General features: G+C 41.1%; 1 protein-coding gene across 5 annotated transcripts in view; it reads right to left on the minus strand.

Annotated features, from left to right (window-relative positions):
- Positions 1–7,927: 7,927 nt before the first annotated feature.
- macrod1 (mono-ADP ribosylhydrolase 1) overlaps positions 7,928–15,136 on the minus strand; it is a 128,593-nt gene continuing 121,384 nt past the window's right edge. For 4 of the 5 annotated variants that reach the window (XM_044363423.1, XM_044363425.1, XM_044363426.1 and 1 more), the window contains 2 exons: positions 14,602–14,683; positions 7,928–8,348 (listed from right to left, as the gene is read on the minus strand). In XM_044363423.1, the coding sequence (XP_044219358.1) occupies positions 8,314–8,348; positions 14,602–14,683 (117 nt within the window). In that variant the 3' untranslated portion in view covers positions 7,928–8,313. Of the gene's footprint in view, positions 8,349–12,789; positions 12,823–14,601; positions 14,684–15,136 lie in introns of all 5 variants that reach the window. The other variant, XM_044363424.1, reaches the window with a different exon arrangement.

The following is a 15,136-nucleotide window of genomic DNA, read 5'->3' on the forward strand; positions in this document are numbered from 1 at the left end:
CTCAGACAGAGAGACTCTCAGAAACACAGTCACATGTCATGCACACACTCATGCAGTCCTCATGAGAAAGACAGATAGATAGATAGATAGATAGATAGATAGATAGATAGATAGATAGATAGATAGATAGATAGATAGATAGATAGATAGATAGATAGACATACTCTTGAGGCAGAAGCCAATGCAACGACCACTAAATGCTGGCTCCAATTGACTCCCATTCAAAAGCATCAACTTTGCTCTAGAAATACTGAGTCAACAATTTTTTGGGGGGTCATTGTGTTCTTAAACGCTCAATTTAGGCCTTCTTATAAGTGTGCTGGTTGTCATTTTGGAAATTATTGCTCTGTTTACAAGATTTGAAGACTTATGGAAGCTTTGATGTCTGCCATGTGGGTGTTGATTGACAGCTGTAATTGACGGCTGGCTCACCTCCTGCTCTCCCCGCCTCCAGGACTCGCACTGAGTTGGACTATTGTTGCAATATTTCGGTAAGTTTAATGTTACTTGATTATGATTCCTGTCGTGTTAGCACAATATAGCTTAAGTAGCAATACCCTGCACTCCTTATTTCAAAGGTCAAGGCTCCAAACGGAAAAGATATCACAGATTTAAGTAGCAACTCTGGGCTTCAAACCATGGATGTATTAAAATAACTGGATACAACACAGCTGCTGATTTTTCTTAGTGGTCACATGACATATTGCAGTGAAAAAAATCCCCTGTGGTTTCTGGGCCATAGACTGCCATTATAAAAGGAAATAAAACTGTTGACAGGACACATGAAACTGCAAATAAGGTAAATTGTTACTCTTTGTATTATTAACTTTTAATCCACGAAAATTTTATATTTGTAAAACTTTCCTACAGCCTAGAAAAATGATTTTAAATTTGTGACATCATCCCAATGTAAAGTCTACGGGCTGACAGGACCAGCAGGAGAAACACGACTGTGCATATTGAGTGGGCCGCACAACACAGGAGCAAACCTGGAAGCTGTAAAACTTTTTTGGCATATGTGCCAGGTAAGCAATTTTAATTTAATTGAAAAGGCGCCATCTCAGAGTCCAGTGTCCAGTTCCTATAATACATCCATGCTTCAAACCGGCTCAAGTGCAAACCAATGGAGGACGTCACATCTCGCTACGTCCGTCTTTATATACAGTGTATGGTTCTACCTCATTTACATGACTTTCCCTAGTGAGCAGCAAAAAGCGCCACCTTCATCTGACTTCACCAGTGCTTTGGTCATCAACAGAATATAGATTACTTCCCGACAGGTCAAGTTTAGGATTTGTGTACTGCCTATGTAGACCCCCCCTCCCACCCCTCCTGTTTGTCAGTATGGCTGGCCTCTGTGGTATAGTAAGGATTTAAGAAGCGCCATGTGTCCCCTATTGATTTTACCCCAAATGGCCACATCAATTCCCTGCACAAAACAAGATTGCCCTTCCCCATCGCCTTGACAGATTGATTTTGTATCTCGACCGTGAGGACTTGAGGAGCAATCCCTCTGATTCTGCCTCCTTGCACTGTCACTCTGACGGACAATTTCCCTCTCCATCCTTACCTCTGCCTGTCTACCCTCTTTCTCCTTCCATTAAAGGACTCTTCTACCTCCAAGCTCTAACTTCTCTCTGTCCGGCCTCCCCCTCCTCCGGCCTCCGTCTCCAACCCTCCGCCTCTCTTTCCCTCTGACAGGCTTTCAGACAGTAAATCAGAGACATTGATCCAGCGCAGCGCCCAAGTGTCCTGGATTCTGCTAAAGAGCCATTTTCATTTCACAAGCAGTTTACTGGCCTCGCTACCCCCCACCCGTAAACATCGCCCTCCTCCCTCTTCTCTCGCTCTCTCCATCATGGCCTCATCCATACACATCACCCATCTCACCTAACTGCCGGATCCTCATCCTCTCTGAGTGCCGGCTGCTGTTTTCCACTCACACTTTGCTGCCGACTCACAATTTTCTTAGAAGAAAAATACCTTATAAAAGGCCTGAAACATTTCACTAATACATACAGATTGCGTGTACACACACAGCACACAAACACAGTTGAATACTGTACCTACGCTCCTCTCTAACCCAGGTCCAGAGCTCAGCAGGGCTCCAGCAAAATCAGGACTAATTTAACTCCCCTATAATTTATTTTACATTAGAGCAATGAACAAATGTGGGACTTCTTTTGTTAAAAGGTTTGACTATCGCCTAACACGACCCCTATACTTTTCAAGTTTTAAGTTCAAGTTTCTTTTATTACCACACGGCTACGCTGGTGGATTAATCTCAGTACAGATGGAATAGCTGTAACAATACATCACATACAACACCAGTGCAAACATAAAGGATATATGTGCAAAAGAAAAAACATACCATAGCCGCTTCTGCTTTCTATAAGGTTGTATTTTCATCTAAGCCATATTTAGGGTGTGAAACTACAGAGAAAAAACAGATCAGAGATCTGTTGTGCAGCAAAATAGCTGCATATTGTTCAAATAGCAGAAATCTGACATTTATCTCTAGACTCTGTAGGAACAGCTGTACAGCATGCAAACATTTCAATGTAACATGACTCACGACATCTTGTGATTGAGAGAGTTTCTGTAACTATATTTACGTGACAACTGTCTGAATTCAAGCAGCGGCTGTAGTTTTTGTGATACTGAGTGCAAGCTGGACACATTTTGCTTATTTGAAATGGAACAGTGACTGATGGTGTATCTGTTAGGCAGTGTAGGAATCTTCGTTGTTTTATACATCGTCCCCCCCAATTTCTGGACAGTGCAGCAGGACAATGACGGGGCTACAATATGGACACAAACACCCTCACATTAAAGCTGTAAGTTGGTGCTTACTGTTGTTGTTTCCTCTCAGATCCGATGTACCGGAGTACTGAGCCAACATGACGACAGTTGAGTCACTGTGCAAATACTTACAGACGGTGTTGTATTTGAATTTGTTGTTTATTTGATAAGTGATAGGTCTATCTATGGTATATTGAAGTACCACTTGTACTAATGGAATGGTAATATCTTAAAATGGAAAAAACAGTGGTTACTGATCATGACATTTCACAGAGTCTGTTTTTGGGGGATTTTTTGGCATTTTTGCCTTTAATGGATGGTGGGCAGTGAAGAGGCAGATGGGAAACAAGGGGAGAGAGAGAGATGAGTTTGACATGCAACAAATGGTGTTTTTGGACCAAACAGGTCTGGGGACTCCTTGAGAGGAGCTGCTCTCTGGGGAGCTCTCCCAAAAAATACATTACCCTCCAGGGCGTTTTTTCTGTTAGCAGTGGCGTAGCCTGCACACTGCTCTCACCTCTGATGTCACATGTAAAAATGGGTGGCTGAGCTGAAATGGCGGCTGCTAGCAGTGCTAATGGGGCTTATTCACCTGGGCGACATGGGGGGGGGGACGACTGGGGCAACAACAGTCAACAATGAGCAGCACTGCTTGCCAGCGCACGTCCGGCACGGGTGAGATCAGCTAACCAGTGGGAAATGAATAACCTAATTAACCGCTGAAGTGCAGTGTGGGGGTCCAGCTTGTGGAGGCCAAGGAAGAGTGGGCCTCACACACTGCCCTTCCCTTATTCATCTTACCAGCGCTAATACCTGAAAAATGAGTTTGTCATTTTAGTGCTGGGAAATAGTGTAAAAAAATATGTAATAGTTACACCTTTTATTGAGGTAAAAAGGTTGCTAGTGCCGTCTCTGGCTGGAGGCAGCAGCATGAACAGGCCTGGGAACGGCTCGGCATGCAGACCCATGTCAGTTTGTTGCACAGGACACTGACTGTGTCCGTCATATTTGTTGATCGTTTCAAATTCTGGTCACTCTTCCACTTTGTAAATACACTTTTCTTTGTGTTTGGCATATGCTGTCATTATTTTGCTTGATATACACATGTAAAACTCTGGAACTCCGTTAATTGTCTCATATCTCATGTAAAACTCACATCCTGCAGTGGTAATAGTCACTGCTAATTGGTATTTAGGCTAATATGAGCCACCTGTGTTGCTGTGTTAATGATTGTGATTAAAGGTGCCCTAAAACACCATTTATTTTGTGGTTTTGCAGTTTTACCTAACAAGATCCAGCTGGAATAATTCATCATCTTGTCACTTTTATAAAGCTTTGCTGCCTGCAAGATAAAGGCCAGACTGTGTTTGCCACTGTGATTGTGTGACGACCTAAGAGTCAACAGCAGCAGCCATAACCCTCTGACTCTGAGTGGCCTGCAGCTTTGTGAGGCCCTTCAGGGAGATAACATCCCCCAACTGCAGATTCAGACACTTGTACACCAGAGGTGACAAACACAGCGCTGTCTGCTACAAGCGGTCACAAAGGGCACTAAAGGACAAATGTTGAATGATTGTTTCAGTTAATACAGCACTGTTTGGTTTACCTGTTTTTATACTGTATTCCTACAATGAATGTTGACATGTCAGTCCAGAAATGTTTGTTCTTTCACAAGTTGATGAAGACCTCTCATGGTTGTAAAGACCTCTCTGCTGAGTCTATTTCTGTGTCCAGGTTGACTGCCCTGTCCGAGAAAACTACAGTATACAGTAAATCGGTCAGATGATTGTCTCCGAGTAAGTGTATTGAATAAATCAATGTTTGGATGTGTCAACACCTTCAATTAAACAAAGATAAAACTGAAATAATTGTTTTTGAAGCCGAGGAATAACGATTATAAGTCAGTGCTCAGCTTCAATCGCTAACTTTAAAAGACACATTCAAGGCCAGAAATCTTGGAGTTTATTACAAAATCAGCCAACTATCACCTTAAGAATACATCAAGAATTAAAGGATGTATGTCTCACAGGATGTAAAACTGGCCCATGTGTTTATATTCAGTAGGCTTAACTACTGTTAACAGTGTCTTTACAGGTCTCTCTAATTAGTCGAGCAGACAGCTGCAGCTGATTCAGATCGCTGCTGCTCGACGAGTCTTCACTAAGACCAGGAAACTGGATCACATCACTCCAGTTCTCAGATCTTTACACTGGCTTCCTGTTTGTCAAAGAATGCATCTTAAAATACGACTAAATGGTTTAGGGTCAAAATATATTTCTGATCTGGTGCTACATTATGTATGTTCAGACCTCTCAGGTCGTCTGGGACAGGTCTGTTTTCCGTCCCCAGAGTCAAAACTAAACATGGAGAAGCAGCGTTCAGTGTTTTTGCTCCACATATCTGGAACAAACTCCCAGAAAACTGCAGGTCCTCTACAACTCTCAGTTCGTTTAAATCAAGGCTTTTCTGCTTGCTGCTGCCTTTTATTAAATAAAATTTGGGGATTTTTATTCATATCGCACTGCATTGTCATTTTTAATCTCCTATGGTATTTTAGCTTAGATTTATTTTCTACTTAACTCTTTTAAATTCTATTTGAATGTGTGCTAATGCCTTTTATGTTTGTGAAGCAGTTTGAATTGCTTTATTGTTGAAAAGTGCTACACAAATAGACTTGTCTTGCCTTAAAATATACAACATCCACTATCCTTAGACCCTTGATTCAGATAATGAAAAACTACATTAAAAACCTTTTAAACAGAAAAAAAAGGGATACGTCTCAAGAGGAGCAACAGAGGAGGGATCTCTCTTCCAGGATGCAATAGAATAAATAAATTCTATCAATAGAAAAATTACAATATGGAGAAACAGAATGACAGTATTAGTAAAGAAGGTAAGATGTGCCAAAACATCAATCTTTTGACTTCAATATAAAAAAAGCACATCAGTGTGCAACTTTCCACTAATTTCTTTATAACTTCAGTCAACAAAAAGTGTTATAGTGTGACATTATTCCCACTATGGATGATCAAAATTGTTGCAGCCATTTAGGACCAAACACCCACACAGAAACTCTGAGAGAGAGTTTTGTGATACTTTACACTATGTGATACTTGATTTGTGCTACATTATGTGACAAAACCTGTTTATGAATAACTAACTTATTTTATCACACTGCAATTAACTGCACTGCCTGGGCCTGCAACAGCAACACAATGAACAGCTGAAACACAGCATGCAGAAAACCTCACGGAGAGAGCTTGCTGTAACAAAAAAAAATATCCAGCGAAAATTGCAAAAGCACCAATTTCCCTCATTTTCTACATGAGAGCATTTCAGCCAAACCAAACCAGGAGCAGTGCAACAGCAGAGCAACACAGGTTCTGAATAAGAGATGATTAAATGACACAATGCAAAAGCAATAAACAATTTTGCCGGAAGAAACTCAAGTAGAACAGCAACAAATATGTTTAAGTGGCAAGAAAATGTTGACAAGGCAGTCACCTATTAGACTGCAACGCAAAAAAAGTCAGCATCAGCAGTCATCAGCCTGAAATAATTCTTCATCAAACACCTGAGTGTTCACTACCAGCAGATACTGTCGACTAAACAAGCAGTGGACATTTTTCAACACACACACTTCCTCCCTCTCACACACACTTTGCTCTTGAATGTATTAAAAGCTGCACACACATTTGTGCACACACACACACACACACACAGGTGCGTTAGTGGGCCGTGAGCAGCGAGTAATTTCCAGGGCCAACAGGATTATCAGTGTATGTTCTGGAAGATGGCAGGGAATCAGCCTTCAAGTTAACAAAACAGTTAGCGTAATTGGTCTTCATCTGTCATCTCAAACAGAGCTGTGGACTGTTTGAGTCCGAGACGGAAAGAAAGAGAGAGAGAGAGAGAGAGAGAGAGGGAGAGAGAGAGAGAGAAAGGGGGAGAGAGAGAGAGAGAGAGAGAGAGAGAGAGAGAGAGAGAGAGAGAGAGAGATTACTGACGGGACAGTGATGAAAATTGGTCGGAGGATAATGAGTCTCGTTGTCTTTTCATCCTCTCATCCTCCGTCTCTCTCTTTCCCTCTCTCTCATTATTCAGAGTGACTGGTCGGAGAGTAGCTTCACAGTCTGCTGCTTATTAAAAAACCCAGAGCGCTTTTAGATGAGTTCATCAGGCTCTTCATCCCTTTTTTCTCTCCATCCTCCCATCCTCCCGCCGGCTCTGCATCCTCTCATCCCTACCTTTTTTTTTCCCTCCCCCTCTCTCAGTTTGAACTCCTACATCCTTCCTCTCTCTGTCTCTTTATCCCTCCCCTCTTCCATCTGTTTATTTTTTCCACCATCCTGTAGAGTACAACAGCGAGAAAGAGAGATGAGGAGGAGGAGGAGGATGATGAGGAGGAGGAAGAAATGGAGGCCCAGACAGGGGAGAGAATCAAAGAGCTCAGGAGAGGAAAAGACAATCCCCTTTGTGACAGATGAAGCTTTTATAGAAAAGGGGGCATTCTCCCAATTTCCTGTTGATAGTCTTTGTAGTTTATATACAGTACAACCCCTATCCTTCCTCTGTCCCATCACTCCACCTCCCTCCTCCCTGTGCGCCTGCACCACCGTGGCAGATTGTTTGGAATCAATAAAGATGGTTGTTGGCAGATGAAAGTCGTGGGGCGGGACGGTGGCTCTCTAAACACTCATTTCACTTCACACAAATCACCGCCTGCGCCCTGCCGACACGTGACAGCTACATCCTGCAACAAACAATTAAAACCCCATACAGATGTGCTGTGGGGAGAAGCATGATGGCTCTAGCATAAATACACATATGGAGTGTTCTGACAGGCAGACAGGCAGCGAGCGTAGGTGGGATTTGGACAGCATGGAAATAAAGGAAAAAGGGGGAAAGGGGGGAGGAGTGATGATAGTTGTTAAGAAAGAACAGGTGCTGTGGTCATCACCTCAAAAAAAGTGGAAAAACCCGAGCTCTTTCTGTCTTCTTCACACAGAGACAGATGCACAGTAGAAAATGATGAAGGAAATACTCATGTGAAGAAGTCCCTCCTGATAGTCCTGCTCACTGACTCGTATCACATCATGAGAAATAATCCATTCATACACTGGAAGCCTGTGTGATTAGTTTTAATAAGTTTTTATCATTGCTTCACACTCGCTGGAATCAAAAACAGTAGCACACAACTCATAGGGTGTTTGTTTAATGCAAAGCTACCACTGATGATGACAGACAATAGGGGACCAAATTAGAGTGCAGTTTAAGTTGCAAGCAGTCCATTTCTCAAGAAGAAGTATCATCACTCCACACAGTTATCTTAACCTCAGCTATTAGTGCGAAAAACAGAGAAACTAATCAACATCTGCACTTCAAAAAAAGCAATCATCCTCTTAGGAGTTATCTTCCTGCTGAAGAAGGTCTTGATCTGCGTCGACACAAAGGAGGATGCTGAGCGTGGCGGTGTGTATCCACAGCAACCAAATCTGACAATCCACTCTCTCAGAGTTTACTCTTCACTGTGGTCTCTGTGGGAGCTGGGAGAGAAAGATTTAAACTTGTTAAACGAGGGTACAGAGCATTTTACCTTGGTCATGCAGCGGTTAAAAGCGATTTGGCTTTTGGAGCATCTGGTTGCTTCAGAGGGATCTGTTAGTGAGGATTAGTCACTTTCAGTCCAACATGGTTAAAGACACACTCCAAACATGCAAACACGTGCACATACACATCAAACAGACAGCCAGTGTGGGTAGTGCCAGGTGTTGGAGACACATAAGGTTTATAGCGGAGAGTTGGTGGCCTGCCTGCAGCAGCTCTGTCACACAGACAGACAGTTCCGGTCCATCTACCAGCCAAGCACCGCTACTGCTCGCTCACTGCTGCTACAAAATCTGCTGCACATCCATTAGAGGAGGAAGACACCGACAGCCAGCACAGACTTTTTTTTTTAAAGGGACACACCTGCATTCTTGCATTTTTGGAAAATAATCTCTTTAGTCGACCGACCCGGTGTGAGGATGTGAAAGTGCTGATTTATATGCTTCAAGCGCAGAGCTGATGCTGTGTCACAGATTGAAACTTTAGCATGTTGAGTGGAGTTTTCCTCATGACTTAAGACTTTCTAACTCATTTAATAATATAAAGTAAATTTGGCAAACATATATTTACCTTGTGAGGCAGCTGGACTTGCAAGATCACAACATCACAAGCGAGAAACCATCTTGTCAGGCTTCAGGTTATGCGCTTGTGTCCTAGCCACTAGTGGTTCGGACCAATCAGTGTCGTGAATCCGGCTGCCTCGCAAGGTAAGACGGTGATAGACGATGATGGACAGATGGTTCATCCAATCACCTGCCAAGTAGTGTTTTTGAAAGTGCCTGCCTTTTCTTAACAGTTTCCAAGGACAACTTCTCACATGGTTCGGTGTAACAAATCATCTGGCATGTTAACTGTATATAGGGCATAAATAAAAAAAATTGCATAATCTATCCATGAAATGAAATCAAAGCTTATGGTGCTCATAAACCTTTAAAGCAACATTAATAGATTTTTTTTGGCCAATTAAGTGGAACAAGCTGTAAACACAACACTGACATATTAAGACCGTATAAAGTTAACATTGCAAACTTGTTAGCAAACAGTTTCATGTTTACACACCCAGCGGACCCAGAGCAATATTAGCATTCATTTGGAGTTGTGTTTCTCACCACCTGTAAGTCTAATATTCACTTCACGTTTTGCTCTCCAAAAACTCCAGAGGAAAATATCTTTAGCAGTTAAATGCTCTACTATGTTCACCTGCTAGTCTCTAACTTTGTCTGTGTGCTGTTTGCCGCTGTAGTGACTCAGACTGCTAAAGCATCATAATAGCTTCAGCAAAACCTTGGAATGTATTTTTGCTCAGAACGAGCAACCGAGATCCATTTTACCGACATTGTATTGGCATGTCAATATTGCATTAGGACAGAATTGAAAAAAACCTGAACCTATCCTTTAGTATGATGTGACTACTAGTTTTTTATCAACAAAACACACTCAACAAACCTAATATTCTTAGGTTTCTGTATAAAATACAGAATACAAGGTCATCAGTTTGAGATCCCATTATTTTTTTATCAATTGATCTTCCCTAAGGCCTGCATTGACATGAGAGAGAAAACCTGTCTGGCATTGGCCATGACTAGTGGATCTGTCTGCAAAAAGATTAAAAAAAATTAAGACTCTTAACCCAATGTCTGAGTTTAAAGCTCATGTGAGACATGTGGCTGTAAAGTTGATTAGATTCTGCTCTTATTTTAACAGGCTTCTGTCTCAGTGCTTTTCTTTTCTCTCTTTTCAGTTCTGTAACTCCTTGTCTGTCAGGAAATATATCTAAAGGGCTTTAATTTCATGGAGACCATGAAATTTCTCCTTTCATTTGAAATTAAAGGGGACCTATTATGCTCATTTCCAGCTCTGTATTTTTATGTTGGGACTCCACTAGAGTAGCTTTGCATGATTATGAGTCAGAAGAACTCCTTATTTATCTTATACTGGCCCTTTATACAGCATCTCAGTTCAGCCTCTGTCTCTTGACAGGCAGTCTTAGCTCCTGTCTCATTGAGGCCCCTCCCGATGAGCCCACTCTGTTCTGATTGGCCGGCTTCAGGAAGCTGCTGAGGTGCAGCCATATCAGAGTTGTGTTAAGTTACCGTCAATGCAAACCCAACATTTCCTGCTTTACTGCTTCATATTAAAAGTTTTTAAATGAATAACAGGACACATTTATTGTGAAGAATTTACAGGAAGTGAAATGTGCAGACAACCAGCACACCTCCAACAGGTAAACAACTTATTTTACTTTGCCCTGCTGCATAATGGAGTCATGGTTTGGCGTGACTACCCACAAACAATGGAAAAATGCCATAATGTTGGTGGATCAGAGCAGTGAACAGATGACCATTTATATAAATCGCTCACAAGCTGACATCAGCTCGGGCTGAAAGAAGAAAAAACTGTTGGAAAGAAAGCATTCAGAGCAGTCTGAGGCCGGTGCTTTTTGCTCACAGAGATAACTTCTACATATGTTTACCTCAGTATTTGACACTGAGGCCACGTTTAAAATGAACATCCGACACTGTGACATTATATATATGACTGAAAATAAGGAAAAGCATAATAGGTCCCTTTTAAGCACAGCGCGCCTGCTATGGTTTCAGTGTCAACCTTGCTTTAATGAGTTGGCTTTTTGTTGAACAGGCTGCCATGTTTTTGTTGTTAGCAGAGTGTGAAGGTTTGTCTGTTTGTTCTTGTTTATCTTTATTAACTTTCTTTCAAATTTCAGTTAATTTATCTCGGCTTTTTTGACAGAAAACTCTAGAAAGTGATAAGTTAAGGATAAAGTTTGATTATTATATTTTTTTGTAAGGTCTAAAAGCACAGACAGGCAGGTTGTAAAGGCACTAATTCAATTATTTACACAGCAGACTTTTTACTGTAAATTCTGAATATGAATGTTTGAGTGACCCTGCTCCATCTGAATAATTCAGGTTAATATAAGACTTTGACACTTCTACAAAACTTGTGGAGGCGAGAATCTTCTCAGCAACTTTCTGTTTTGTTGGTCTTGACTCTGGCTGTGGCAGCCGCTGTGTGCCAAGTCATGAAAAAAATAACTCTTTCATACTGTAAACGCAAAAAGTATGAGACCTCTCTTTCAAAATGGTTTGGAAGCGAGAGGTGAGTTTGATTTATAGTAGTGGTAAAGCAAGACATTAGAGGTTAAGGCTGCAGTTGTAATACCAATGCTTAATTTGAATAATTGAGTGAATGACTGATCATGCTTAGGGGCCCAGACTGCTTGGCATTATAACACTATCAATCATGAGTGTAATCAAAACAAATGGGTGAAGTCTTCATGTCACAGCCCTAGCCAACATAAAATTTACGTATTTACTAAACTTCATTAACTGTACAGATCAATCTACGATGATGCCACACTCTTTTTCCTCTTAGTCTATTTTGAAGAGCAGGTGAGACAGATTCAAAAAGGAATCTTTGAGGCTCAAAATGTGGTCGTTTTTTTTTCATTCAAACCAGGCACTTTTCACCTTGGGAGGAAAAAGCTTTCAACATTTTTTTCCTCAACAACATTTTGTTAACTACTTAGCTTGAGGTCAGCAGTGCTCGTTACTTGCATTCAGGAATTCAAAGAACGCAAAAACCCATTATCATTTAAAGGTAAATTTCACCATGTTTTATGCGGATGTCCAGTCAGTGTTAATGGTAAATATAGTCAATTGAAGCAATAAATTCCTCAGTGCATATTATATTGACTGAGAAAGCTGAGTTTTCCTGCTCACAGAGCCATGCCAGCAGTGCCTACATGGACCAGGATGCACTGTGCGTGAGCTTCTGACGGCCAACCCACAACCCACTCCAGCTTGAAGAAATACAGTTGAATATCCAAAGTCCACTAAAACACTGTAAAATGTATCCTTGTCCATAACATAGTCATATTTTGGGATGCCATTTTTGCTTTTGGAAAACATTACAAGGAAGTTTTGTTTTTGAGCGGCATCTAGAGCATGCCCTGCCTACCCAGAAGTGGGGACTAGAAATCCAAGCTGAAATAGCCTGTAGTTCTCCCCCCCCCCCCCCCCCAACTACGTCACTGTACAAGTCATATGATGGCGCTGGTGCCGGAAGAACAACAGATTTTGCAGCTGTGCCCCAGAGACACAGAGAACATCAGCAACAACTGCAGGCGTTTTTCCACACAATATCCTTAATTCAGATAGCTCAAGGTTGAAAATCAGCGAAATGGTCTTTAAGTGAAGTGCAAAGACAGAAAATTTATTCTCAGAATACGACAAGTGCTGGTTAGAGGACATGTCAGGGTTTCCCTACGTGAACAGAGAATTTACATTCAACACAGAGGTTAAGACTGCCCATCTACAAGTCTAAACTACACATGTTAACGCACACCATGCGGGTTACCTGAACAATAAGCTGCTGTCATTGGTCAGCAGGCTAAAGGGGCGGGCACAGAATTGAAGGGAAAACACAGATGATTGGCTATGAAAAATCTGCAATCTCACCAATCTCACAGAACTGAAAATGAAAGACACACACATTCATACACGTTCTCGTTCTGTCTGTTCCAGTCTTTATGCTAAGCAGGAGCTCTGCACTTAAGGGACGGGTTCACAATTTTTCAAGTCTGTCTTAATCAGACGCTCAAATGAAAATTGAAACAGTTTTTTCTTGCTGTAATTTCTCCATGTTGTTCATACTGGTCATTAGAAGATGCCTTCCAAATGCGCATATAATGTAAATGATGGGGGGACAAAATTCACAGTCCTTGTGTTCAGCAAAAATGTATTTTAAAGTTAATCTGAAGATAATATCAGGCTCCACCTGCCTGAGTTAATCAAATAAAGTGGATATCTTCTTAAGTGAAAATTTCCCTCATTGTATCTCAAGGACAGTGTTTTTGATGTTCAGCTGCAGTGGAAGCATCGTAACAAAAAGAGGGAATTTGGCACCAAAAAGACTAAGTTTAACTATTGATTTGATCTGAATAGCTGAAGGCTCATATTAGCTTCAAAAATACTTTCAAATACATTTTTGTACAAAATGGGCACTGTAAATTGTGGTGCCCATCACTTACATTGAAATTGCTTTAGTAGGGGAACTTTCAATGTCAAGTATGAACAGGAAGAAAAAAACGTGTCAATGTTCATTTGGGCATCTGACTGTTGTTTTAGGACAGACTTGAAAAATAAGTGAACTTATCCAATAACACACTGATATGACAATGACATCATTCTAACTCTCGGAAATAAAGCAAAACAAGTGTATTTCCAAAAAACGTTGAACTGTCTTTTAAATCTTTTTATTGTGCTGACCTTTTAACAGGTCAGTGTCAATAATGAACATTTGTAGTTTAAGCTGGTTATGTGGATTTACTTATAGTAATGTACTTGCATCTAATAAAATGACTCTTTCAACAAATCTCACAGAAAAGGGACCTATTCACTCTCTCCGTCTAATTTTTTAGTGGTGCAATAAATTTAAAAAGGAACTTGAGTAAATCACATCTTGTTTGTTCCAGATCATAATTTACATGACATACAGTATATGTAACCCCAGATCACTATGTGCATTAAACAGTGTCTTAACTCACCACAGCAAATGTCTGGCACAACAACAATTATTATCAATCAACTGAATTTGTGTTCAAATAAATTGATTTGATTAAATAAATTCATGAAAAAAATAACAAGACAGTTTCTCAGGGTGTCAGCTATGGAAAAGGCCATGTCAGTAAACAGAATATATGCATCACATGTACTGTACATCAGTGGATAATCTCTTAAATGTGTGTATCTGTATGGGTGCATTTTGAATGAAAAAAAAGATAGAGCATACATGTGGTTCAGGCCACTGTGCATGTTCGTGTGTAATTAAATGTGGAATGTGTCACTGCATGTATGGGTGTAGAGCAAAGTGTATGTTCATTTGATGTAATTAAACACAATTAAGTGTGCTATATATACACAGCGTAAGGGCCTTGTGTATGTGTGAATGTAGTGGATGTGCAAACAGCACACAGTGGATGAGTATTTATCACACCATTGTGTGTGTTGCTATTTGTGTGCGTAGCTAAATTGAGCTGAGCTTAGCTGTCTGTGTGTGTGTGTGTGTATGTGTGTGTGAGTGAGAGAGAGCGAGAGAGAGCGAGAGAGAGAGAGAGCGAGAGAGAGAGAGAGAGAGAGAGAGAGAGAGAGAGAGAGAGAGACAACTCACCAGCAGGGAAGTAGAGCGGGAGGTTCTGCAGATACAGCTCCTTATCCGTCGGCAAGAACACACAGAAGATGACTCTGTCCAGCTGACGCACACACACACACACACACACACACACACACACACAAAATGACCTTTATTACAAGCATATGCAATAACCGTGAATTCATCAATAGCAGCAGGGAACAATGTAACAGTGTGTGACATTGTGCGGCGGCGATATCAGGAGAATGCAGCTAATGCATCAGTCCATTACTCCTCTATTAGCTCCCTATTATAATCATGGCACAAGATGTCGCTTGTTACACTGTGTGCTGGGGACAGAGTGCTGGAAATGTAAAGGAAGAAAGTATGTGTGTATGTGTGTGTATGGGTGGGTGAGAGGTTGAGAGAAAAAGAGAGAGAGAGAGAGAGAGAGAGAAAAGAGTTTATACTGTAGGTCAATAAAAACTTCTATTGTATATACAGGTATTTGTGTGTTTGTGTGTGTGTGTGTGTGTGTGTGTGTGTGTGTGTGTGTGTGTGTGTGTGTGTGTGT

The sequence above is a fragment of the Thunnus albacares genome, chromosome 10 (assembly GCF_914725855.1).
Source record: "Thunnus albacares chromosome 10, fThuAlb1.1, whole genome shotgun sequence".
Classification (NCBI taxonomy): Eukaryota; Metazoa; Chordata; class Actinopteri; order Scombriformes; family Scombridae; genus Thunnus; species Thunnus albacares.